This window comes from Dasypus novemcinctus, chromosome 21, assembly GCF_030445035.2.
Source record: "Dasypus novemcinctus isolate mDasNov1 chromosome 21, mDasNov1.1.hap2, whole genome shotgun sequence".
NCBI classification, from domain to species: Eukaryota; Metazoa; Chordata; class Mammalia; order Cingulata; family Dasypodidae; genus Dasypus; species Dasypus novemcinctus.
This window is the reverse complement of record NC_080693.1, coordinates 65,881,269-65,899,373: the sequence shown is the minus strand read 5'-3', so window position 1 is coordinate 65,899,373 and position 18,105 is coordinate 65,881,269. Positions and strand designations below refer to the sequence as shown.

General features: G+C 47.3%; 2 protein-coding genes and 1 non-coding gene across 17 annotated transcripts in view; 1 reads left to right on the top strand and 2 right to left on the bottom strand.

Moving 5' to 3' along the window:
- The window catches only part of KANSL1 (KAT8 regulatory NSL complex subunit 1), a 201,180-nt gene extending 189,794 nt beyond the window's left edge, over nt 1–11,386 (top strand). For 5 of the 9 annotated variants that reach the window (XM_058284440.2, XM_071210721.1, XM_058284438.2 and 2 more), the window contains 7 exons: nt 2,471–2,653; nt 3,667–3,815; nt 7,170–7,291; nt 7,847–7,904; nt 8,130–8,242; nt 8,950–9,202; nt 9,537–11,386. In XM_058284440.2, the coding sequence (XP_058140423.1) occupies nt 2,471–2,653; nt 3,667–3,815; nt 7,170–7,291; nt 7,847–7,904; nt 8,130–8,242; nt 8,950–9,202; nt 9,537–9,764 (1,106 nt within the window). In that variant the 3' untranslated portion in view covers nt 9,765–11,386. Of the gene's footprint in view, nt 1–2,470; nt 2,654–3,141; nt 3,331–3,666; nt 3,816–7,169; nt 7,292–7,846; nt 7,905–8,129; nt 8,243–8,949; nt 9,203–9,536 lie in introns of all 9 variants that reach the window. The other 4 variants (XM_004447124.4, XM_004447123.5, XM_004447125.4 and 1 more) reach the window with 1 other exon arrangement.
- LOC111763058 (small nucleolar RNA SNORD58) lies at nt 1,848–1,911 on the bottom strand. Its single transcript, XR_002796015.1, has one exon. It is a non-coding gene; the product is annotated as a small nucleolar RNA SNORD58 (small nucleolar RNA).
- A 1,421-nt stretch (nt 11,387–12,807) lies between the features above and the next one.
- Nucleotides 12,808–18,105, bottom strand: part of MAPT (microtubule associated protein tau) — a 114,842-nt gene continuing 109,544 nt past the window's right edge. For all 7 annotated transcript variants that reach the window (XM_058284453.1, XM_058284457.1, XM_058284441.2 and 4 more), the window contains one exon: nt 12,808–17,023. In XM_058284453.1, coding sequence (XP_058140436.1) covers nt 16,808–17,023 — 216 coding nt within the window. In that variant the 3' untranslated portion in view covers nt 12,808–16,807. The remainder of the gene's footprint in view (nt 17,024–18,105) is intronic.

Sequence of the window (18,105 nt, the reverse complement as noted above, 5' to 3'; positions counted from 1 at the left end):
AATATAAATAAAAGGCATACAGGGGAGCTGGGGTGGCGCAGAAGAATGATCACCTCTCTCCCACTCCGGAGAGTCGCAGGATCAGTTCCTGGAGCTGCCTAAGCAGACACAGAAGAACACGCAGTGAATGGGCTCAGCAGACAATGGAGGGAGGGGGAAGAAATGAATAAAAATAAATCTTTAAAAGCGGGGGAGCAGATTGGCTCAACTGATAGGTGTCCGCCTACCATATGGGAGGTCCATGGTTCAATCAGGGCCTCCTGGCCCGTGTGGTGAACTGGCCCATGTAAGGTGCTGGTGTGCACAAGGAGTGCACCCCATAAGGAGAGCCGCCCCATGCAAAAAAAGGGCAACCTGCCCAGGAGTGTTGCCACACACACGGAGAGCTGACGCAGCAAGTTGACACAACAAAAAGAGACTCAGATTCCTGGTGCTGCTGACAAAAATGCAAGCGGACACAGAACACACAGCTAATGGACACAGTAGACAGCGGGGTCGGGGGAGGGAGGGGAGAGAAATAAATAAAAAATGAATCTTAAAAAAAGGCATACATATTGGAAAGGAAAAAGTAAAATACACTATTTGTAGATGGCATGATTGTGTGTGCAAAATTTTGGCTACAAGGTCAACAAAAAAGTTATTGTAACTAATGGGTTGTTGAGCAAGATCACAAGATAGAAGGTGAATATACAAAAATCTATTGTTTTTCTGTATAATGGCAGTGAACAATTAGAGATTGAAAATTTAAAAACTTATCATACATCAAAAAAACATGAAATACTTAGTAATAAATTTACAAAATACATGTAAGATCTATACAATGAAAATACCAAACACTGCTGAGAGAATATTACAGAAAACAAAATAAATGATGGAATATATAGCATATTCATGAATTGAATGACCCAGTATGGTTAAAGCTCTGAGAGAAAAATGATTTTAAATCTAGAAATCCCTTTTCTAAAGAAATTACTCAAGGACATAGTCTTAAAATAATTTTAAAAATAAATCTTAGGGAAGGATTGTTGACTTGTGGTTTTTCTTTTTTAAAACTTCTATTTGCATTTATTGTATGCTGACGTTATTCCTGAGCCATAGGTTTTTGTTTCTTCTGGGATATCTTTTTCTTCTGTGCAACCTCCTTTCCTGGTTTAGGAACAGTTTGTTCTTTTTCCATAAGGATCATCTCAGTATGGCAGGGGAGGTCATGTTGAGTTAATCCAGCCATGATACCAGGTGCAGTGGATGTGTCATGATGATGGGAGAGAGTGTTGCTGTGGCGGTGGTGGGGTTGAATGGGACTTCATATTTTTTGAATGTAATATTTTTTTAAAAATGAATTTAAAAAATCCAGCAATGAACTCTATAAGTAGGGCAGTGCATCTTGGGGGCTTTGTTCACCTGGATGTGCTCAATGACCAAAGAATCTACATCTAAACCCTGAAGTTCAGCATTACTTTCTGCACTTTTAAGCACGTGCAACAAAAATTCAGCATTTTTGGGGGGCCACCAACCCTGCATCCAGCCCCACTCTTGGGCTTGGGCATGCCTACCAGCACCACCATTTTAACGACAGAATGGCACACATTGCTTCTATAAAGTGACATCATTCAGATACTTGGTGTCTTTTCGAAAATGCATGCCTTTGATGGCCTGGGCAGTCTCTCGGGTGTTAAAGTGAATGCAAAGACTTGAATCTCTTGATTTGAAAGATTCTGTGGGGTTTTCTGGGTCAAGGAAATAGCAGACCATTTTCAGAGATCACCTGGAAGGGAACATAGCAGAATTCTGTTAAGAATACCTATGTGCAAAAAGTAATGTAGTTTTAGTATTAACTGCTATCAGCAGCTGCTCAGATACTAGTTGTTTTCATGAGTAAGTCCTAAGTCCTAAGAAATTCCATCATTGCAGGACTTGTAATATTAAACAGTAACTAGTCAAATAGGTAATCTCAAGATGGTTGGGTCGGGAAGTAGGAGGGGGGTGATTTGTGTTGTTCTGATTTGGGGGCAGGATGTAGTACCCAGTTCAGTGTCTGGTACATAGTAAATATTTGTTGAATGAATAAATCCTGATAAACTCTTTATTAAAAGAGAAAAATAAGTTTAAATTTGCCTTAAAGTCCTTAAAAATAAGCTATATATAAGTCTTTGAAACCAAGAAAGTCAACGAATTTAGTGGAATATATGAAACAAAAACTTCAAAAACAAAAGATCCTTTCGGTTTTGCTTTTTTTTTTTTTTAACTTTTGAAAATGAAAGAAACAAAATGACTTGTTCATAAAGTTCGTATAAATAGATATTCTAAATGACAGTGGCTTACCCTACTGGTCACTGGACATATAAGAGAGGGGTGTGATGTCATCTTGACAACTGGAGAGTTAGTTGCAAGTGAGTAGACCTCATTTCATAAGAGAGCTCCCTAGAGGCCAGGTGTCTGGACTAACCTGCCATGTTTTTATGTTTTGCAGATGTTCCCACAAGCCTGCACTTCCAGAGCATGCTGAAATCTCAGTGGCAGAATAAGCCTTTTGACAAAATCAAACCTCCAAAAAAGTTTTCCCTTAAGCATAGGGCACCCATACCAGGCAGCCTGCCAGATCCAGCTCGTAAAGACAGGCACAAGTTGGTCAACTCCTTCCTGACAACAGCCAGTAAGTTTCAGGGGGCCAGGAAGTCCTCCAAATTATTTTTCTATTCCTTTTATATTCTCAGATTACTGGTTTTAATGGGTTGCTATGGCAGTATGTCGGGGTTTGGAGAGGCACTTGACTGATAAAACTTAGCTCACAGTCTACTTCTCCTGCCTGTCTTGGATGCTGTTAGATGAGCTTTGACTATTTTAGACACCTTGGGGAAAGATGCAGATTGCTTAGGTGACCAGCCAACAGAGGCATGGCATTGGGTCCATCTGTTGGTAGGCTGTCTTGTGTAGCCTGATGTGATATTTCCCTAGTTGAAGGCTACATGGGCTCCCTGTACCTGTCCTAATCATTGTGCTCTTTGCTCCAAGCTTCAGTCCCAGAGGCTTATCCTGTAGCCCTGGGTGTGTAGCATTGGCTTAAGAGAGAACTCAAGAACTCAAGTAAGAAAAGATTTGAGAGAAGGTATTTCACAGCTCTTTTTCTGTTCCCCTCTTCAGAGCTGTCCCATCACCAAACCCGGCCTGACAGGACCCACAGACAGCACTTAGACGATGTGGGGGCTGTGCCCATGGTGGAGCGAGTGACAGCGCCCAAAGCAGAGCGCTTACTCAACCCACCACCACCTGTGCATGACCCAAACCACAGCAAAATGAGATTGCGAGACCATTCATCCGAGAGAAGTGAAGGTAGGGCCAGGCCCGGCACCTCTACCTGCATTTGCGCCTATTCAGGGCTTTCTGGGGCAGCTTGGGCATCTCTTTAATTGCCCCCACCTTTGTCCTTCACTTTTTAGGAGGGCAGAGTGGGGGAACCCTACTGCTTCTAAATGCAGGTCACTTCTTACTGCTGTAGCAACCTTTGCCAGCCCCCTACTTCCCATCAACCAGTCCGCTTCACCTTTTTATCCTCTAGGCTTAGAAAGCATTTTTGCCTTTCATGTATGTTGCTGGCATTCCTAGTCTGTGCCAGAAGTAGAGCTGGTTAAGGAACTATGTATTCCTCTCTTCTGTTGACTTCTGCAGTGCTGAAGCATCACACAGACATGAGCAGTTCTAGCTACTTGGCGGCCACCCACCATCCACCACACAGTCCCTTGGTGCGACAGCTCTCCACCTCATCAGACTGCTCTGCACCTACCGGCTCTAGTTCACAGGTTACAGCCAGCACATCTGTAAGTACCTGAATACAGTTGGCCCAGTTATCCTCTTGCACTGGAGGACAGTGTAGGGAGTGAACTGTGAGGCCCAGAGCAGTTACAGAAACTTGACTCATTGTGATATACATGTAATTTTTAGATCAAAGAGACCTTTTTGATCATCTGTTGTTTTTCATAGTAGAGCTGTATCTAGGCTGAGCCATCCCTACAAAGCTTTATGCAAAGATAAATTCTTAAGATGTCCCACTGTTCAAGAACTGTGGGACTCGATTTCCCACAGGACTCAACAAATACCATGACCCCTAATCCTGTTGGTCCAAAAAGTAAACATGAAAGAAGGGATAGAGGAGTGATCTCAGCATATTGTAAGCTTTCAAGGTATGCTTTCTGGAATACACTGCTGTTTGCCCACTAAAGACTCCTCTATATAATAATTAGAGCAATAATAACAACAGTAAGAGTAATAGTAAATCATTGCAGCTGTAATCTTTATTGAGTACTTAGTGTGTGCCAGTGATAATGTTTTACATATATTATTTAATCTTTTAACACCTGTTGAGATGTGATATGGATTCCCATTTTGTAGGCAGGAAAATAGATTTTCGAAATTTAAAGAAACTGCATAATAAGGTGAAGCAACTTGTGAGTGTTATAATTGCAGTTCAAACCAGGCAGAGCTGGCTCTTTTACCATTATACTACACAGTATAAACTTTTTTTGGGTTTGAAGCATTGCAGAGAGGATTTATACAGGTTCTTTGATAGACCTTTCAGAGCTTAGGTCACAAAATTTCTAAGCCCCCAGAATATGCTTGCTAGGCTTCTAGAATCAGGGAGGAGTCCATATTATTCTTTCTTTGCTTTTACAAATCAGGCACGCTTTTCCAGATAGCCTTCTTGCTCCTCCCCCTTTGTCACCTCCCACACAGATTTTGTCTAGGTATGTTTGTAGTGTCCATTACACATTTAATTATCCATCAGCAAAGAGTGTCAGATAATCAAAAGATATAAAAGAGAGTCTAATTCTGGTAGAAAATCTAAATTCTGGGAGCCAGGACTTGGTGAGTCCTCCAGCAATTTTCTCACCTGCCAGCCATCCTTTGTTAAGAGTGACAGGCCAGATTTCCTGTAATCAAGTAGGGGAGCTGGGCACATGAGAGAAACTTGGGGGATAGGAGATGGTTTGAAGATTCTGATTTGAAGAAGAGAGGAAATCCCAGAACTTTTCTAAGACACTCTTAATTTACTGCTTCTGATATATAACCAGGTTTGGGTACAAATTTCCATTCTCATCACCTGCTGTCTACCTCTTACTCTAAAGAAGAGAGAATAGTTCACTTAGACCAAAAGAGTACCTGGTGGGTTAGGGGACCTAGATAGAGCTTGTCAAGCAAGCCTACAACCAACTCCAAACTCTTTGTCTTGAGGGTACTTAAAGGAGACTCAAAAGATTCTTAGAAAAGTATATACCTTTTCTGCCAGCAGTGTCACACTCATTCTTGACCAAGATAAAGGAAAGTCTGTCTCTTGAGACTTCCTTAAGGTACTCTTATAATGGGATATAACATTTCTATCCAGCCCCAGCAGAGGTATGTATGGCAGGAGCAGAGGCCTTTGGGTGAGTATGAGGTCACTAATTCTCAGCTGCTGAACTCAACCAGGCAGATTTTATAAAACTCTCTTCAACCATTTTGGTTAGCTAGTTAGTCATGAGGTTAACGATTATTCTTATTTAATAGAGGAGGAAATTAAAGTGAAAAGGATATTTTTTTAAAAAGATTTTTTTGTTTATTTCTCTCCCCTTCCTGCCTGCCCGTGTTGTCCTCTGTGTCTATTTGCTGCGTCTTCTTTGTCCGCTTCTGTTGTTGTCAGCGGCATGGGAATCTGTTTTTCTTTTTGCTGCGTCATCTTGTGTCGTTTCTCTGTGTGGGCGGTGCCATTCTTAGGCAGGCTGCACTTTCTTTGGTGCTGGGCAGCTCTTACGGGGCGTACTCTTTGTGAGGTGGGGCTCCCCTACACGGGGAGACACCCCTGTGTGGCAGGACACTCCTTGCGCGCATCAGCACTGCGCATGGGCCAGCTCCACATGGGTCAAGGAGGCCCGGGGTTTGAACCGCGGACCTCCCATGTGGTAGACGGACGCCCTAACCACTGGGCCAAGTCCGCTTCCCAGAAAAGGACATTTTGATCACCTGAAATTATAGATGACAGCAGTTGAAACTCTGGCCCAGGAAGCACTGACTTTATTCTCTGAGAATTTCCTGAGATGATAGGATAAGTAAATCATAAATCACCCTCCAGAAACAGGGTGGTAGAGTGGTTGGTTGTAGGGAACAATCTCATCTTTCTTCACCAACCCCTTTCCTATGGGCCACCCTTACTTAGTGGTTTGGGCAACACCCTTTAGGTGTTGCAACTGTATGGTTGCCGTGGCAGCATGTTTGTCATCCCACTGTTTCTCCCTGTCCTCTCACACCTCAGTTCAGGGCTGGCTATTTGCTATCTGGACCAAAGCAGCTAGTAAACTTTTTCTTCGATCTAAAAGACCAAGCCCTTTGTCTCCCTGCCTTTACATTTTCCTTGGTCTCCCAGCTGCTGTAGATGCCCACCTCTTCCTCTAATATTCCATCTTTGGAAGTCTTAATTCCTGAGAATTTGATCTTTTCAATTTCCTATAAAGCAAATATCCTTCCCCCTGGGGTGTGAGCTATAGTCAGGTTCTTTTCATCAGTTTCCCTCCATTTGTCTCCATTGACACATACAGCTGGAAAGTTCTCAGCTGTCTTCCTAAGAATAATAGCCATTGCTAGGGGAACACACTTAAGGGCTGAGCAGGTGGTAGGTACAAGCTTAGATGAAACGTTCAGATCTTCAAGAAGGAGGTGTTTTCATGACAACCAAGGTTAGATGATCTCTTGAGCTGGGCCTGTCCTTTTAATCTGAAGAGTCACAACTAGGCTTAAACATTGCTTTTGGAAGTCATTATAGGTTTACATTCTATATAGGCAGGGGTAGGGTGGGACTAAGAGAGGTGCGTGTGGTAGGGTAGGAACCCCAACAATTGACAGAAGGCCCTTGATTACCACCCCTGTAATATTCAGCTGAAGTCTCTTTTCACAAGAGCCCTTGAAGGGATGGACATGGGGACTTGTGAACAGGAATCGCTCCTCAAGATCACCAACTATTTCTTCGAGGGCTTTGCTGTAGGAAATCCACCTCCTGAGTGTGAACAACTGCTGCAGTCGCTGCATGGGCCCACAACCCAAGGACCCAGAAACCCGGTTATTGGCAATCCTGCTTTAAATCTCAGGTGAACAATTTGATATTTTTGGAGCAGCATCTCCTTTTTAAACTTACCTTTGTCTTACAGCAGCCAGTAAGGAGGAGAAGAGGAGAGAGCTCATTCGATATTAACAACATTGTCATCCCAATGTCTGTTGCTGCAACAACCCGTGTAGAGAAACTACAATACAAGGAAATCCTTACTCCCAGGTAGAGGCCCTAGATGACCCACTCCTCTCCCTGTTCTTCTTTTTGATGCCCTTTTTCCCTCCTCACCAAGCTTTGAGCCCTAACCTCAGTTCTGTTTTCTAAAATGTCTTACCTCATAGCGGTGAAATTATTTCTATGTATCTTTCTCTTTCTCTCCATTATGTAAGCATACCACCTAGACCAAGGGTCACATTCTGGCAGGCCATGTCGGGTCTGTAGGCATGTTTTGTTTGACACACAGTGTTCATCTGCTAATGCTGATAGAGGTGGTCCCCTTTAATTGGGTTCTTTGCTTGAGTTGGTCACAGTCTCCCAATTCATCAGTTTCTCAGCCCCATCCCAAGCCTGCTTTCCCCATTTCTGGTCCATGTGGGATCAATCTTTGAGGCCTCCAGAGGCAAGGAGGCTGAGCTGTGATAGGTAAAACCTGCCCAGCAGAGAACGCTGTCATCCACAGGCAGAGGGCTCTCATATTGTACTTGCATGGATGCACATATCCTGCCCCAGGCTGCAGCCTACCTGCCATCTCATGACTGTCCTTTGTTGGTTTTGCAGCTGGCGGGAGGTCGATCTTCAGTCTCTGAAGGGGAATCCTGATGAGGAGAATGAGGAGGTAATAGTATGGTCTTTCTCTCTTAGAGTAACATACACGCGAGTGTGTGTTGATGCACACTATCCAGATCTCAAGACCTTTTGGTGTCCAGTGGAAAGCTCCTTGTTTTCCTCCCAATGGGGAAGAGCCTAGTATGGGAAAAGGCTGGTCCTAGAATTGATCTACTCATATATGAACTTGACTTCTTGAAAGAAACATGAGCTCATTGAAGCTGCTCTGTTGCAGATTGAGGACCTATCCGATGCGGCCTTTGCTGCCCTGCATGCCAAATGTGAAGAGATGGAAAGGGCACGGTGGCTGTGGACCACGAGCGTGCCACCCCAGCGACGAGGCAGCAGGTGATGGGGCAGGCATGGGTTCCCTTTGTAGGAGAAGGGTGGACAGGAGGTTTAGGCTCCACCTACCTGTTACCTAAGTTCCTTTTCATATTTAGCCACTGGCAAAGGCTGAAAAAGCAGAAGTACCTTAGTATTTATCAGAACTAATAGGGATATCAACAGTCAAATGTCACTATCTGATTCTGACAAGTTTTAGTGATCTCCTGGGCTCTGGGCTTTCTGTGGCATTTGGAGGCCAGTTGGGTATCATAGTGATCTAGTCTGAGGTGCTTTGAAGGCCTCACTATAAGTTAATACTCTTTTGGACAATGGAGAAGTCCACAGGATCATTCAGTAGACTTTGAGGCTCTTGTTTTTGCTTTTCTCTTTGGTTATGATTTTCAGAGTCTGGGCTAAACAAACCCCTTCCCTCATGAATTCACTGAGCACTATGCCCTGGATTCATCCCTTGGCATTGTTATCCATGCTTTTCTCTTGGGGTGTTAAGGAATAAGCTTCTTTCTTTTTCTGCTTACCCAGTTCTTAGATGGCATATTGTGCATCTGCTCCTCCAGGCAGCAGTGGGAGGAGGTGAGGAGATTTGCTGGGAAAGAGCTGTTGGTATCAGTCTGCCTCTGGATGGGATACTTTTCTCATGCCTCCTCCCCACCCCCAGAAAATAAATTCCTATTACCTGGACACTCAGATATGCATTCCTTGGTGTACAGGTCTTACAGGTCATCAGACGGCCGGACAACGCCCCAACTGGGCAGTGCCAACCCTTCCACCCCCCAGCCTGCCTCCCCTGATGTCAGTAGTAGCCATTCTTTGTCAGAGTTCTCCCATGGTCAGTCCCCTAGGAGCCCCATTAGCCCAGAACTGCACTCAGCCCCACTCACCCCAGTGGCTCGGGATGCTTTGCGACACCTAGCCAGTGAAGACACCCGCTGTTCTACGCCAGAGCTGGGGCTGGATGAACAGGTAAGGGGTACCTCCTTTCCATGGGTTGGTGGGGTCAGGGGATGGGGTTGGGAGGGGACAGCACCTGCTGAAAATGGATCTTCATCTTATGGCTGCCCCTCCCCATTTTGAGGGGCCAAGGAGCTACACTTGAATTTGACCTTCTAAAACTACCATGGGCCTGGCCTGGATTGGCCATTGTTCAAAGGGTATCCATCCATTGAGAGGTCTTCCTAGACTGCACCAAGAATTCTAGAAAGACTGGTAATAGGCTCCAGGCCACAGTTTTGTGGCAGGGCTTTGGGGGGCAGGTAGCAGACTGGGACTGGGTCCTTAACAACTTTTCTGCCCACAGTCTGTCCAGCCGTGGGAGCGACGTACCTTCCCCCTGGCATATAGTCCCCTGGCAGAGTGTGAGGACCAACTGGATGCCCAGGAACGGGCAGCACGCTGCACTCGGCGCACCTCAGGCAGCAAGACTGGCCGGGAGACAGAGGTGGCCCCCACCTCACCTCCCATTGTTCCCCTTAAGAGTCGGCATCTGGCAGCAACAGTCACAGCTCAGCGCCCGACTCACAGATGAGCAGGATACGAAAATCTAAACAGACTCACTAACTATTGGCATTAAAGCTTCAGAAATCTCTGCGTTTGATATTCAAACATCATATGCCGGAAATTTTCACAGTTTTTAGTGAATTTAAGGAATTTAGATTTTACTTGGGTTTTTTGTTTTGTTTTGTTTTTCCTTGTTTTGATTTTGTTTTGGTTTCCATGTTTTCTTGTCACACACCTGAGCACTTCTTCCAGTTGGCAAACAGAAATTCAAGAAAAGACCTTGCTGGCCTGGTCCTGGCACATCCTCTGCACTGTTGAATCCCTGGATTTACTGATGTTAGATGGGCACCCCCCCCCCCCCATGCCTCTGGACAGGGTGGAAAAGCCAAGTGGGCAGAGGGGAATGGGAAGCTCCAGCTCAGCAATGCCTCCTTAGGTTGAGGTGGAAGAGAACAGGGCACTCCAGGCTCTTATGTTCCCCCCCTACCCCCTCCCTCCCTAATCTGTGACTTGGCTCAGCTCTGGCCCTTCTGTGCTAGCTGGGTCCCCCTTGGAAGTCTCTGCTGGAGCACCCCTACCCCCTGCCCACCTCCTACACTAGGCTAGAGCCTTTTTGCCATAACTGCCAGCTGCGTTCACGGAGCTCTCAGCTGGCAGAATGACTTCCTTTATCATCCTGATCTTGGATACCTTTTGGGGGTGTCCTATGTCTCCTTTTGTCATCTCTTTGACTCTTTTAACTACAGTAATCTGGCTGCGGCTGCTCAGGTCCCCATTCTGTCCCTTTGTGCCCTCCCCAGTGCAAGTCACACACACATAACACACACCCCAGTCCTTCCACTCAGAACATTCTTTACCCTCTATCCTGGTCCGTAAAGCTAGTGTGTTAGGACTCCTTAACCTCTCTTCCCATTCCCCTGCAAACTAGGGGGATTTGGGAAATGAGTAGCCATCACCCCTGTATAATTTTGTTTTCACTGATTCACACTTTGTCATGTTTTCCTTCTCATCTAGTTCCCTGTCAGTGACAATTAAGTCCTTACTCCTACAAGCTTCCTTTGCCTGTGGAACATTGTCTGGTCCTAGCTGTGGTCCCCATCACTCCCCCTTTGTTAACCTTGTCCCTGTCTCATGTATAATCACGTCACCAAAAACGGGGGGAGGGTAAAGTTTTTTTGTTTTTGTTTTTGTTTTTGTTTTGGCCATTTTGTAATCATATAAAGATAGTAGACAAACTGCTTAATGGTTGGGGTTTTTTCACAATTTTCAACATTAGTGATTTTTTTTTTTTTTTTTTGGTTCTGTTTGCAAGTTAAGGGTTTGTCATCGTTTCTTTAAAAAACAATAATGCACCATATCCCTATGCATAAAGTGCTTCTTCTATTTATAAGGTTGAAAATTCTGAATAACCCTTTTAGCATTGTAAAAAAAAAAAGAAAAAAAACTTGTATTTTGTAAATATTTTCTTTTCCTGCTTTGAGCTGTGTAATGGCAGCGAAACATGTAGCTGTCTTTGTTCTATAGAAATGCTTTTCTTCAGAGAAGCCAATCTTTGTTAATGTCTTGATTCTGTTCGCAAGGCACAGACTAGTGCTTAAAAAAAAAGAAGGGAAAAACATTGAAAAAAATAATAAAAAAAAAGTTGCAGAATGTTGTGTGCCAGCTCTTTCTTGACATACTGGACTAGACAACTTAGGATCCAGCCCTTCCATAATAGCTCTCTGGTGTTCTCAGACTTGCTCAGAACCTTGGAAGTCTCTGGTCTTCTGGGCCCCTGACAAGGGTATGGCAGGGTCCTCTGATTGTCACCAGAGAGATGATATGCTTGTTTTTACTAGGATGGGTGGGAAGGGGGGAGATAAGGAGGGGATCTGCTTAGATTTTTTGTTTTTGTTGAAAGTAACTGACCCATCCCTTCCTGAAGTTCTTTCTCAGTTGAGGCCAGGAGTATTAATTTTTTTATCTATTCTAAACTGCTTTTTAAAGAACACTTCACTTTTCACCATCAACCATACCATACCCAAAACAGACTATTCCAGTAGGCCCTAGAGTCTCTGGTTGGGGTCAAAACAAGTGTGTATACACAGCGCATAGACACAAGAGCAGACAACTTGGGGGGGGGGGTTTAAAAAACAACAGCAAAAACTGTATATAATTTGCATGGGGCCTGGGGTCATTCTTCTTAGTTGCTGTGATTGGACCATCTTCTAAGGAGCCTAAATACTTGATTTTCTTCATAAAAGATAAATAGGAGGGCAGTTCTGGTTCTCTCTTTTCTTTCCATGACAGTCAGACTTAAAGAGCCAATGGTGCTACCTATCCTAGCTCTGAAGGCTGTGTGTTCCTGAGGTAGCTTTCCTCTTAGGCTGGTCTGTTTCTTCTAATAACTGTAGGTACAGTGCATGCCAGTTCTCCTCAGCATCTGCTTGCTGTGGCTAAATACATTAGAAAGAACTAAGAAAAGTAGTATTTTGAAATTGCATGAAAATCTTAAGGTTTCAGGATCATGACTTTGATCTGCTTAGGCTAAAAAATATATCAGTTACTGTTTTGTTTTCCTTTGTGGCATAGCTAGAAAGACACTCAGATTTCCCTATCTTACTCTGACAGAAATACTCCCCAATTACAAGGCTTCGAAAGACAGGAAAGAATCCAGGCCATTTATTCAACTGACTGGATTAGTGTTCTGCTTCAGCCCCATGCCTCTTGGCTAATTTCCAGAAACAAAACATCTCATCCACCCACCCATTTCACCCCACCTAGACCATCTCTTCTCCAGTTTGAATATACTGGCACCTGTTGTACAAACTTGAGTATAGCGTTGTGCTCCCAACCACAAGGGTACTGACCTTTGTGGACTAGGTTGGTTTGCCAGCGCCAGAGTAAGATAATCAACTGAAAATGAGCAAGTCTGAGAATTCTTTTTGCCTTCAGGGCCCCAGAGAGCAAGGGCAAGCTGGTAAATTGTGATGTCTACATTTAAAACAATATTGTTGTGTCCTGTTCTGACCTTGCAAATCATATATCCTACTTCATTTTCTTGTCCCTGGGATCCATGAACAGAAACCTTGTTTAATCAGAGTAATAACTTTATTTCCAAATTCACTTTTACAGCAACAGTGTAAATCATTTGTTAAAACACAATACACTATATGGACATTCACAGACAGCTAACTAATGATTTCCTGTCCCTCCCCCCGCCCTCAAAATTATTGAAGAAATCATGAGACTTGCAAGTGCCAGAAATTGTCCTGGCCAACACTGCAAATCCATGGGCTAAGTCCATTAGGTGAGACTTTCTAGATCAGTGCCCAGTTTAAAACCCTTTTCTCATGAAGCCACAGACTGGTAGATGGGACAAGCTGATGGTCTCCACCTCTGCCTTCATCCCCACCTCTTGGCTCTGCTTGGAGAACAGAGATAAAGGAGAGTGAAGGAAGAGGTCTGGACAGCTGTCACAAGTTCAGGCATAGACGAGCAGATGGGAAAGGTGACATGTAAGTGCCAAAGGCTCAGAGGAATGGATGCCCAGGTCTTTGGAAGGCATGTGTGGGCTTGGGACCCAACAAGGGGCCTGCAGGCCCAAGGAATGAAATCTCCAGACGCCATCCAGCCATCCGAGCCTCACTACCTGCCCCTGGCTAGGAAGGGGATGGGGAACTCCGTGGCGGCCTGCTGCACTTGGAAAGTCTGTCGGTGGAAAGTAAAACCCAAGGACTTGTAGTCCTGTAGTATCTCCCTCTCTAGCAAATGTGGTTGAAATTGTAAGAAAAGGGTTACAAGGCAGTTTAACTGCTGCACGCCAAGACTTTCCCTTTGCCCAGTTAAATATCTTACAGGTTCACCCACCCACCCATCCCCACACAGCACAACAAGCAATCGCAGACAAGATACAGAGTCTCACCATAGAAGTCAATTTAAATGGAACCTATTGATAAGGTGAATCCAGAGCTTGAAGGAACTAGGCATATAGTATATCCTAGCCCACCCAAGGGACATTAACTTGTGGGGAAAGTTGGGGTGGAGAAGAGGGAGATTGTCCTCATTTAAGGTCACAAGCCAGGATCCTTTGCAACCTTACCTGCCAGCACTGACCTGACAACCCTAAGCCTTCCTCTTTAGGCTGACCCAATAGCCTCACCCCCACGAGTGAGATTCCTTAGCTCTCAGAATAAAAGGCCCTGAGTGCTGGAGAGCAGAGCACAGGAACTGCAGGAAAAAGGAAGGTGCGAAAAGAAATGCAGCGCAAAGGCAGCGGCAGCCACGAGGGGACCACGTCTAACAGCTACCGCATTTCCTTTTCCTTCCTCAGAATCCTTCACTTTAAGAGCAGCTGGAACTCAGAGGGCACTGGGGAGCCTCACAGTGGAAAGTCCTGGGCCCAGATGATTCTTGGCCCAGAAAGCTCTGGCTACAAATGAAGCCTCCAGGCCTGGGGGCGGGGGTGTGCCCGGAGTTTGTACCACCCAGTTGCCTTTAACTGTATGCAGACCAGAAGTAGAAGCACAGGGCTGGAGGCTGCGGACTTTTTTAAAGAAAACATTGCTTTCTCGGCAAAGGCTGCTTCCTTTTGCCTAGAGCAGCAGATGGGGCCTGCGCCAAGGCTTTGGGAATGGTGTCTCCTGCCTTGACTCCCTTCTCAGGGCTCTCACACCCCAGGCTGAGGGCTGGGCTGCCTAGAGGCTCTTGCAGCTCTGAGGGGCTGCTGCGGGCTTCTCCCCAGCTGTTAGAGGTTTCATTTTTCTCATAAAAGCAAGGAGTTGTTAAGGCGCTGAGGGCTGCTGTGGGACTTCTCCAGGCTATGACCAAAGAACCATCTTGGTGCTGCAAGCCAGGCCAGCCACAGGTCACGCTGCTTCCAGGGAAAACCGTCTCTGCTCTGATGAAAGGGAACTGGGGGAGGGGGAGCGAGGGGGGAACCATAGCGTCAAGGCTTCTCCACTGCCAAGGGTGCTCAGATGTCAGAATCTGATCTTCGTTGGGTCCCAGATGCCCATGAAAACCCTTCGAAATTTGGGAAGCCCCAGAAAGGCAGAGCCACACTAGCCTCCTGGTGCCGAGTCCCAGTGTGGGGGCTGGGAAACACCTAGGACCCCCATGAGGGTGGGTTGGAAATCTCTTCTATAAGCATTTCAGGATACATGCGTCTTTTTTTTTTCTTCTTTTCATTACCGTAGTCACTGGTGAATCCAAGCATAAATAGACAAATCCAACTACAATGAATAGGTGCAGATGGGGAGGGAAGGGCAAAGTCTATGTATATGTTCAGCTGCTCCAGCAGGACAGACAGCATTGCTTCCAGCTGGGACTTGGAGGGAAGAACCATTTCCAAGGGGTATGGTGCCCTTTTTGGGGTGCGGAGACTAATTAATGCATTTGGGGTTGAACAGCAGCTGGCCCTCCGGGAGGCTGGTAGTGAGGAGGCGCCACGACACAGGCTGAGGTGGCCACGGGGAGCAGGGGGAGTGGGCCTGCCCTGGGGGCTGCTGTCTGCCCATCTCGGCGCCCTCTCTGCGGCCAGGACACCCATCCTCCCACTGCCTGCTCAAAACAGGAACAGGACCAGGCCTTCTGGGAGGAAGGGTTCTCCAAGTCAACAAAGCAAAAATGTCCAGGGCCAATGCCAAGCCCCGCCCTGGCTCACACCGCCAAGGTGTTCAGTCTCCTGTGATGGGAGACGGGCGGGGGATGGAATAACATAACCAGACTCTGTGAGAGACGCACCAGTTGGATGAGCGGATCTTAGAGCGAGAGACTGATGTGCAACCCTCCTGCCCAGACTTGCCTGCCCTTGACTTTGTGCCTTAGCATAGGAGCTTCCCACATCCAAACCAATGTCCATTACTGAGAAACGGTGGTAGTGAGGCCGAGAACTATGTGACAGATTGAGGGGGACAGGCAGAGGCTGGGCTCCGCACAGCAGACACAGGTGGGGGGACAGACAGGCTGCTGCAGCGGCCGTGGTGGGGTGCGGGGGGCTCAGGGCTCCACCTCCAGACCCTCGCACTCTCCAGAGATGCTGGAGCCCCAGGCTTGGGAACGGGCGGGTGTCTCCCAAGAGGCACAAGTCCTTACAAAGAGAACAGGTTAGCCCTAAAGTCCTAGACCTGTGAGGTGGCCAAAATCGTGGCTGCAGTTCCTGCTGTCAGAACTAAGACAAGGGTTTCCGTGGGCCCGAGGGGAGCCCCCGTACTGGCAGGGAGGGAGACAGGGGCCGGCCACTCTCAGGGCATCAAGGTCGGTCACTGCGGGAAGAATCCACAAGGCGCCACCTCCTGCCAACCTTACTTCTGCCCACTGTCCCTGGACATGGGAGAGACTGGAACCCTTCTCCCACAGGCCGCGCCCAGGGAGCGCCACACCAGCCGCAGCAGCCCCAGCCAGCGAGGAACTGGAGGCCCCACGTCTGCAGGGGCGCCACTGCAGGGGACTGGACAGGGGCCCTGGCCTTCCGGGGGCACTTGGGGGCGGGCAGGGTCCCTCTCCTCATCTTCATTCTCTCTGTCCGTCTCTCACCGCCTCTCCCACTCTCTCCCCTCTCCCCATCTGGGTCTCCCCCTGCCCACCCCCTGCCTCACCCCCACCTTCCCACCCCCACCCCCACCGTGGGCAAGGCTGACCTTTGGCCTGTGGCTCCACCACTGCATCTAGGCTCAAACCCTTTGTTGCTGCCACTGCCGCCGTGAAGCCCCAGGCCGGGCGGAGGAGGCGGGCGCCCTGTCCCCACCAGCAGCTCAGAGCCTCTCCTACCGCCTACTGGGGGGGGGGGGGGACCCAACAGTAATTGCCCGAGGAAATGTTGGGTGTGGCCAGCTTTTTAAATGTGGTTTTAAAATATTTTATTATTAGCCCACCCATCAATTTAGAGAGATGAAATTTGCCGATTCCCGCCACTGATTTTGAAGTCCCGAGCCAAAGCCGAGCGACAAAGGCAGGTTGCGTGCTGGACGGATCTGTGAGGAGCAGCTGGGGGAGGGCGGGGGCGAAGGGCCAGATCATGACTCTTTTTTTTTTCTCCACTCTCTCTCACTCTCGCTTCTCTCCACGATCCTGACCGCCCCGGGGGCCTGATCACAAACCCTGCTTGGCCAGGGAGGCGGACACCTCGTCGGCTAGCGTGGCGAGCTGGGGCGAGTCCACCATGTCGATGCTGCCGCTGGAGGAGACGTTGCTGAGGTGCCGTGGAGACGTGTCCCCCGACACCACCGGCGACTTGTACACGATTTCCGCCCCGTGGTCCGTCTTGGCTTTGGCGTTCTCGCGGAAGGTCAGCTTGTGGGTCTCGATCTGCAAGAGGAGGGGGGGAGGGAGGTGAAACGATGGCCGGGGTGGGGCTGCGGCGTGAAGAGCTGTTTTTGGTTTTCAAGAGGTGCTACCTGCACACAGTCCCTTCACCTGCCTCCCAGCCCCCCAGCTCCCCTCCACAGGGGCAGAGCCCCTTCCGTTTCCTGTGTACTCTTCCAGGGATGTTCCACACATAAACATGTGTGCACGATTGGTAAAAGGATACACGTGCCCTGCCCTTTGGTTTTTAAGCGTCACACTTTCCATTCTCGGTACTTAAGGAGCTTCCTCATTCTTGTTGACGGCTGCAAAGTTTTCCATCAGGGCAGAGGAGTCGAAATTTATTTATTCCTCTACTGCCGGATATTTAAGGTTGCTTCTGGTCTTCTACTATTACAAATAGTGCTGCAGTGAATCGCCTTGTACACATATCCCTTCACACATGCACATTGTGCATCCCAGAAGTGGAGTTGCTAGGCCAAAAGGCATTCACATCTTATTTCTATGGCTATTGCAAAGTTGCAAATGAGGGTGGTGAAGGCTGGTGAAGATTAAGGATCATCCCCACAGCCCCTGCTTTCCAGCCATGGCCCGCACGCAGTCCTCCCCTTTGCTAGAGACTGACGCGGAGTCTGGAGATGGCAGCAACTGTGGGTGGCATCTGAAGGTGAGCTGGAAAACATGATGTGATAAAGCCTTTTTTGAAATAGAGAAAGAATGACATGGCTAGGAGCCCCAGACACCTCAGCGCCAGAGAACATCCCGGAACTCGGCAGCAGAGACCATTAGCTGGAGTTGTGAGTGGTGCATGGTACTCCTCTCCCTACCCTCAAGAGGCTGACACACTCTCTTCGATGGAACACAAGCACAGCAGTTCTCAGTCTTTTTTGGGCTCTCCCAGATCTCTTTGGGCATCTGGTAAAACTAGAAAAATGTTTGCACATATCCCCCAGTACACACTCACACAGAGGTTTACAGTTTCCTTACAGCCTCGGGAGCCCACGGGCCTCAGGCGAAGTGCCCCTAGTGCGGACAGCTTGAATGGGGGTAAAGAGAAAACAGACTCCCGCTTAAGTTATATGCAT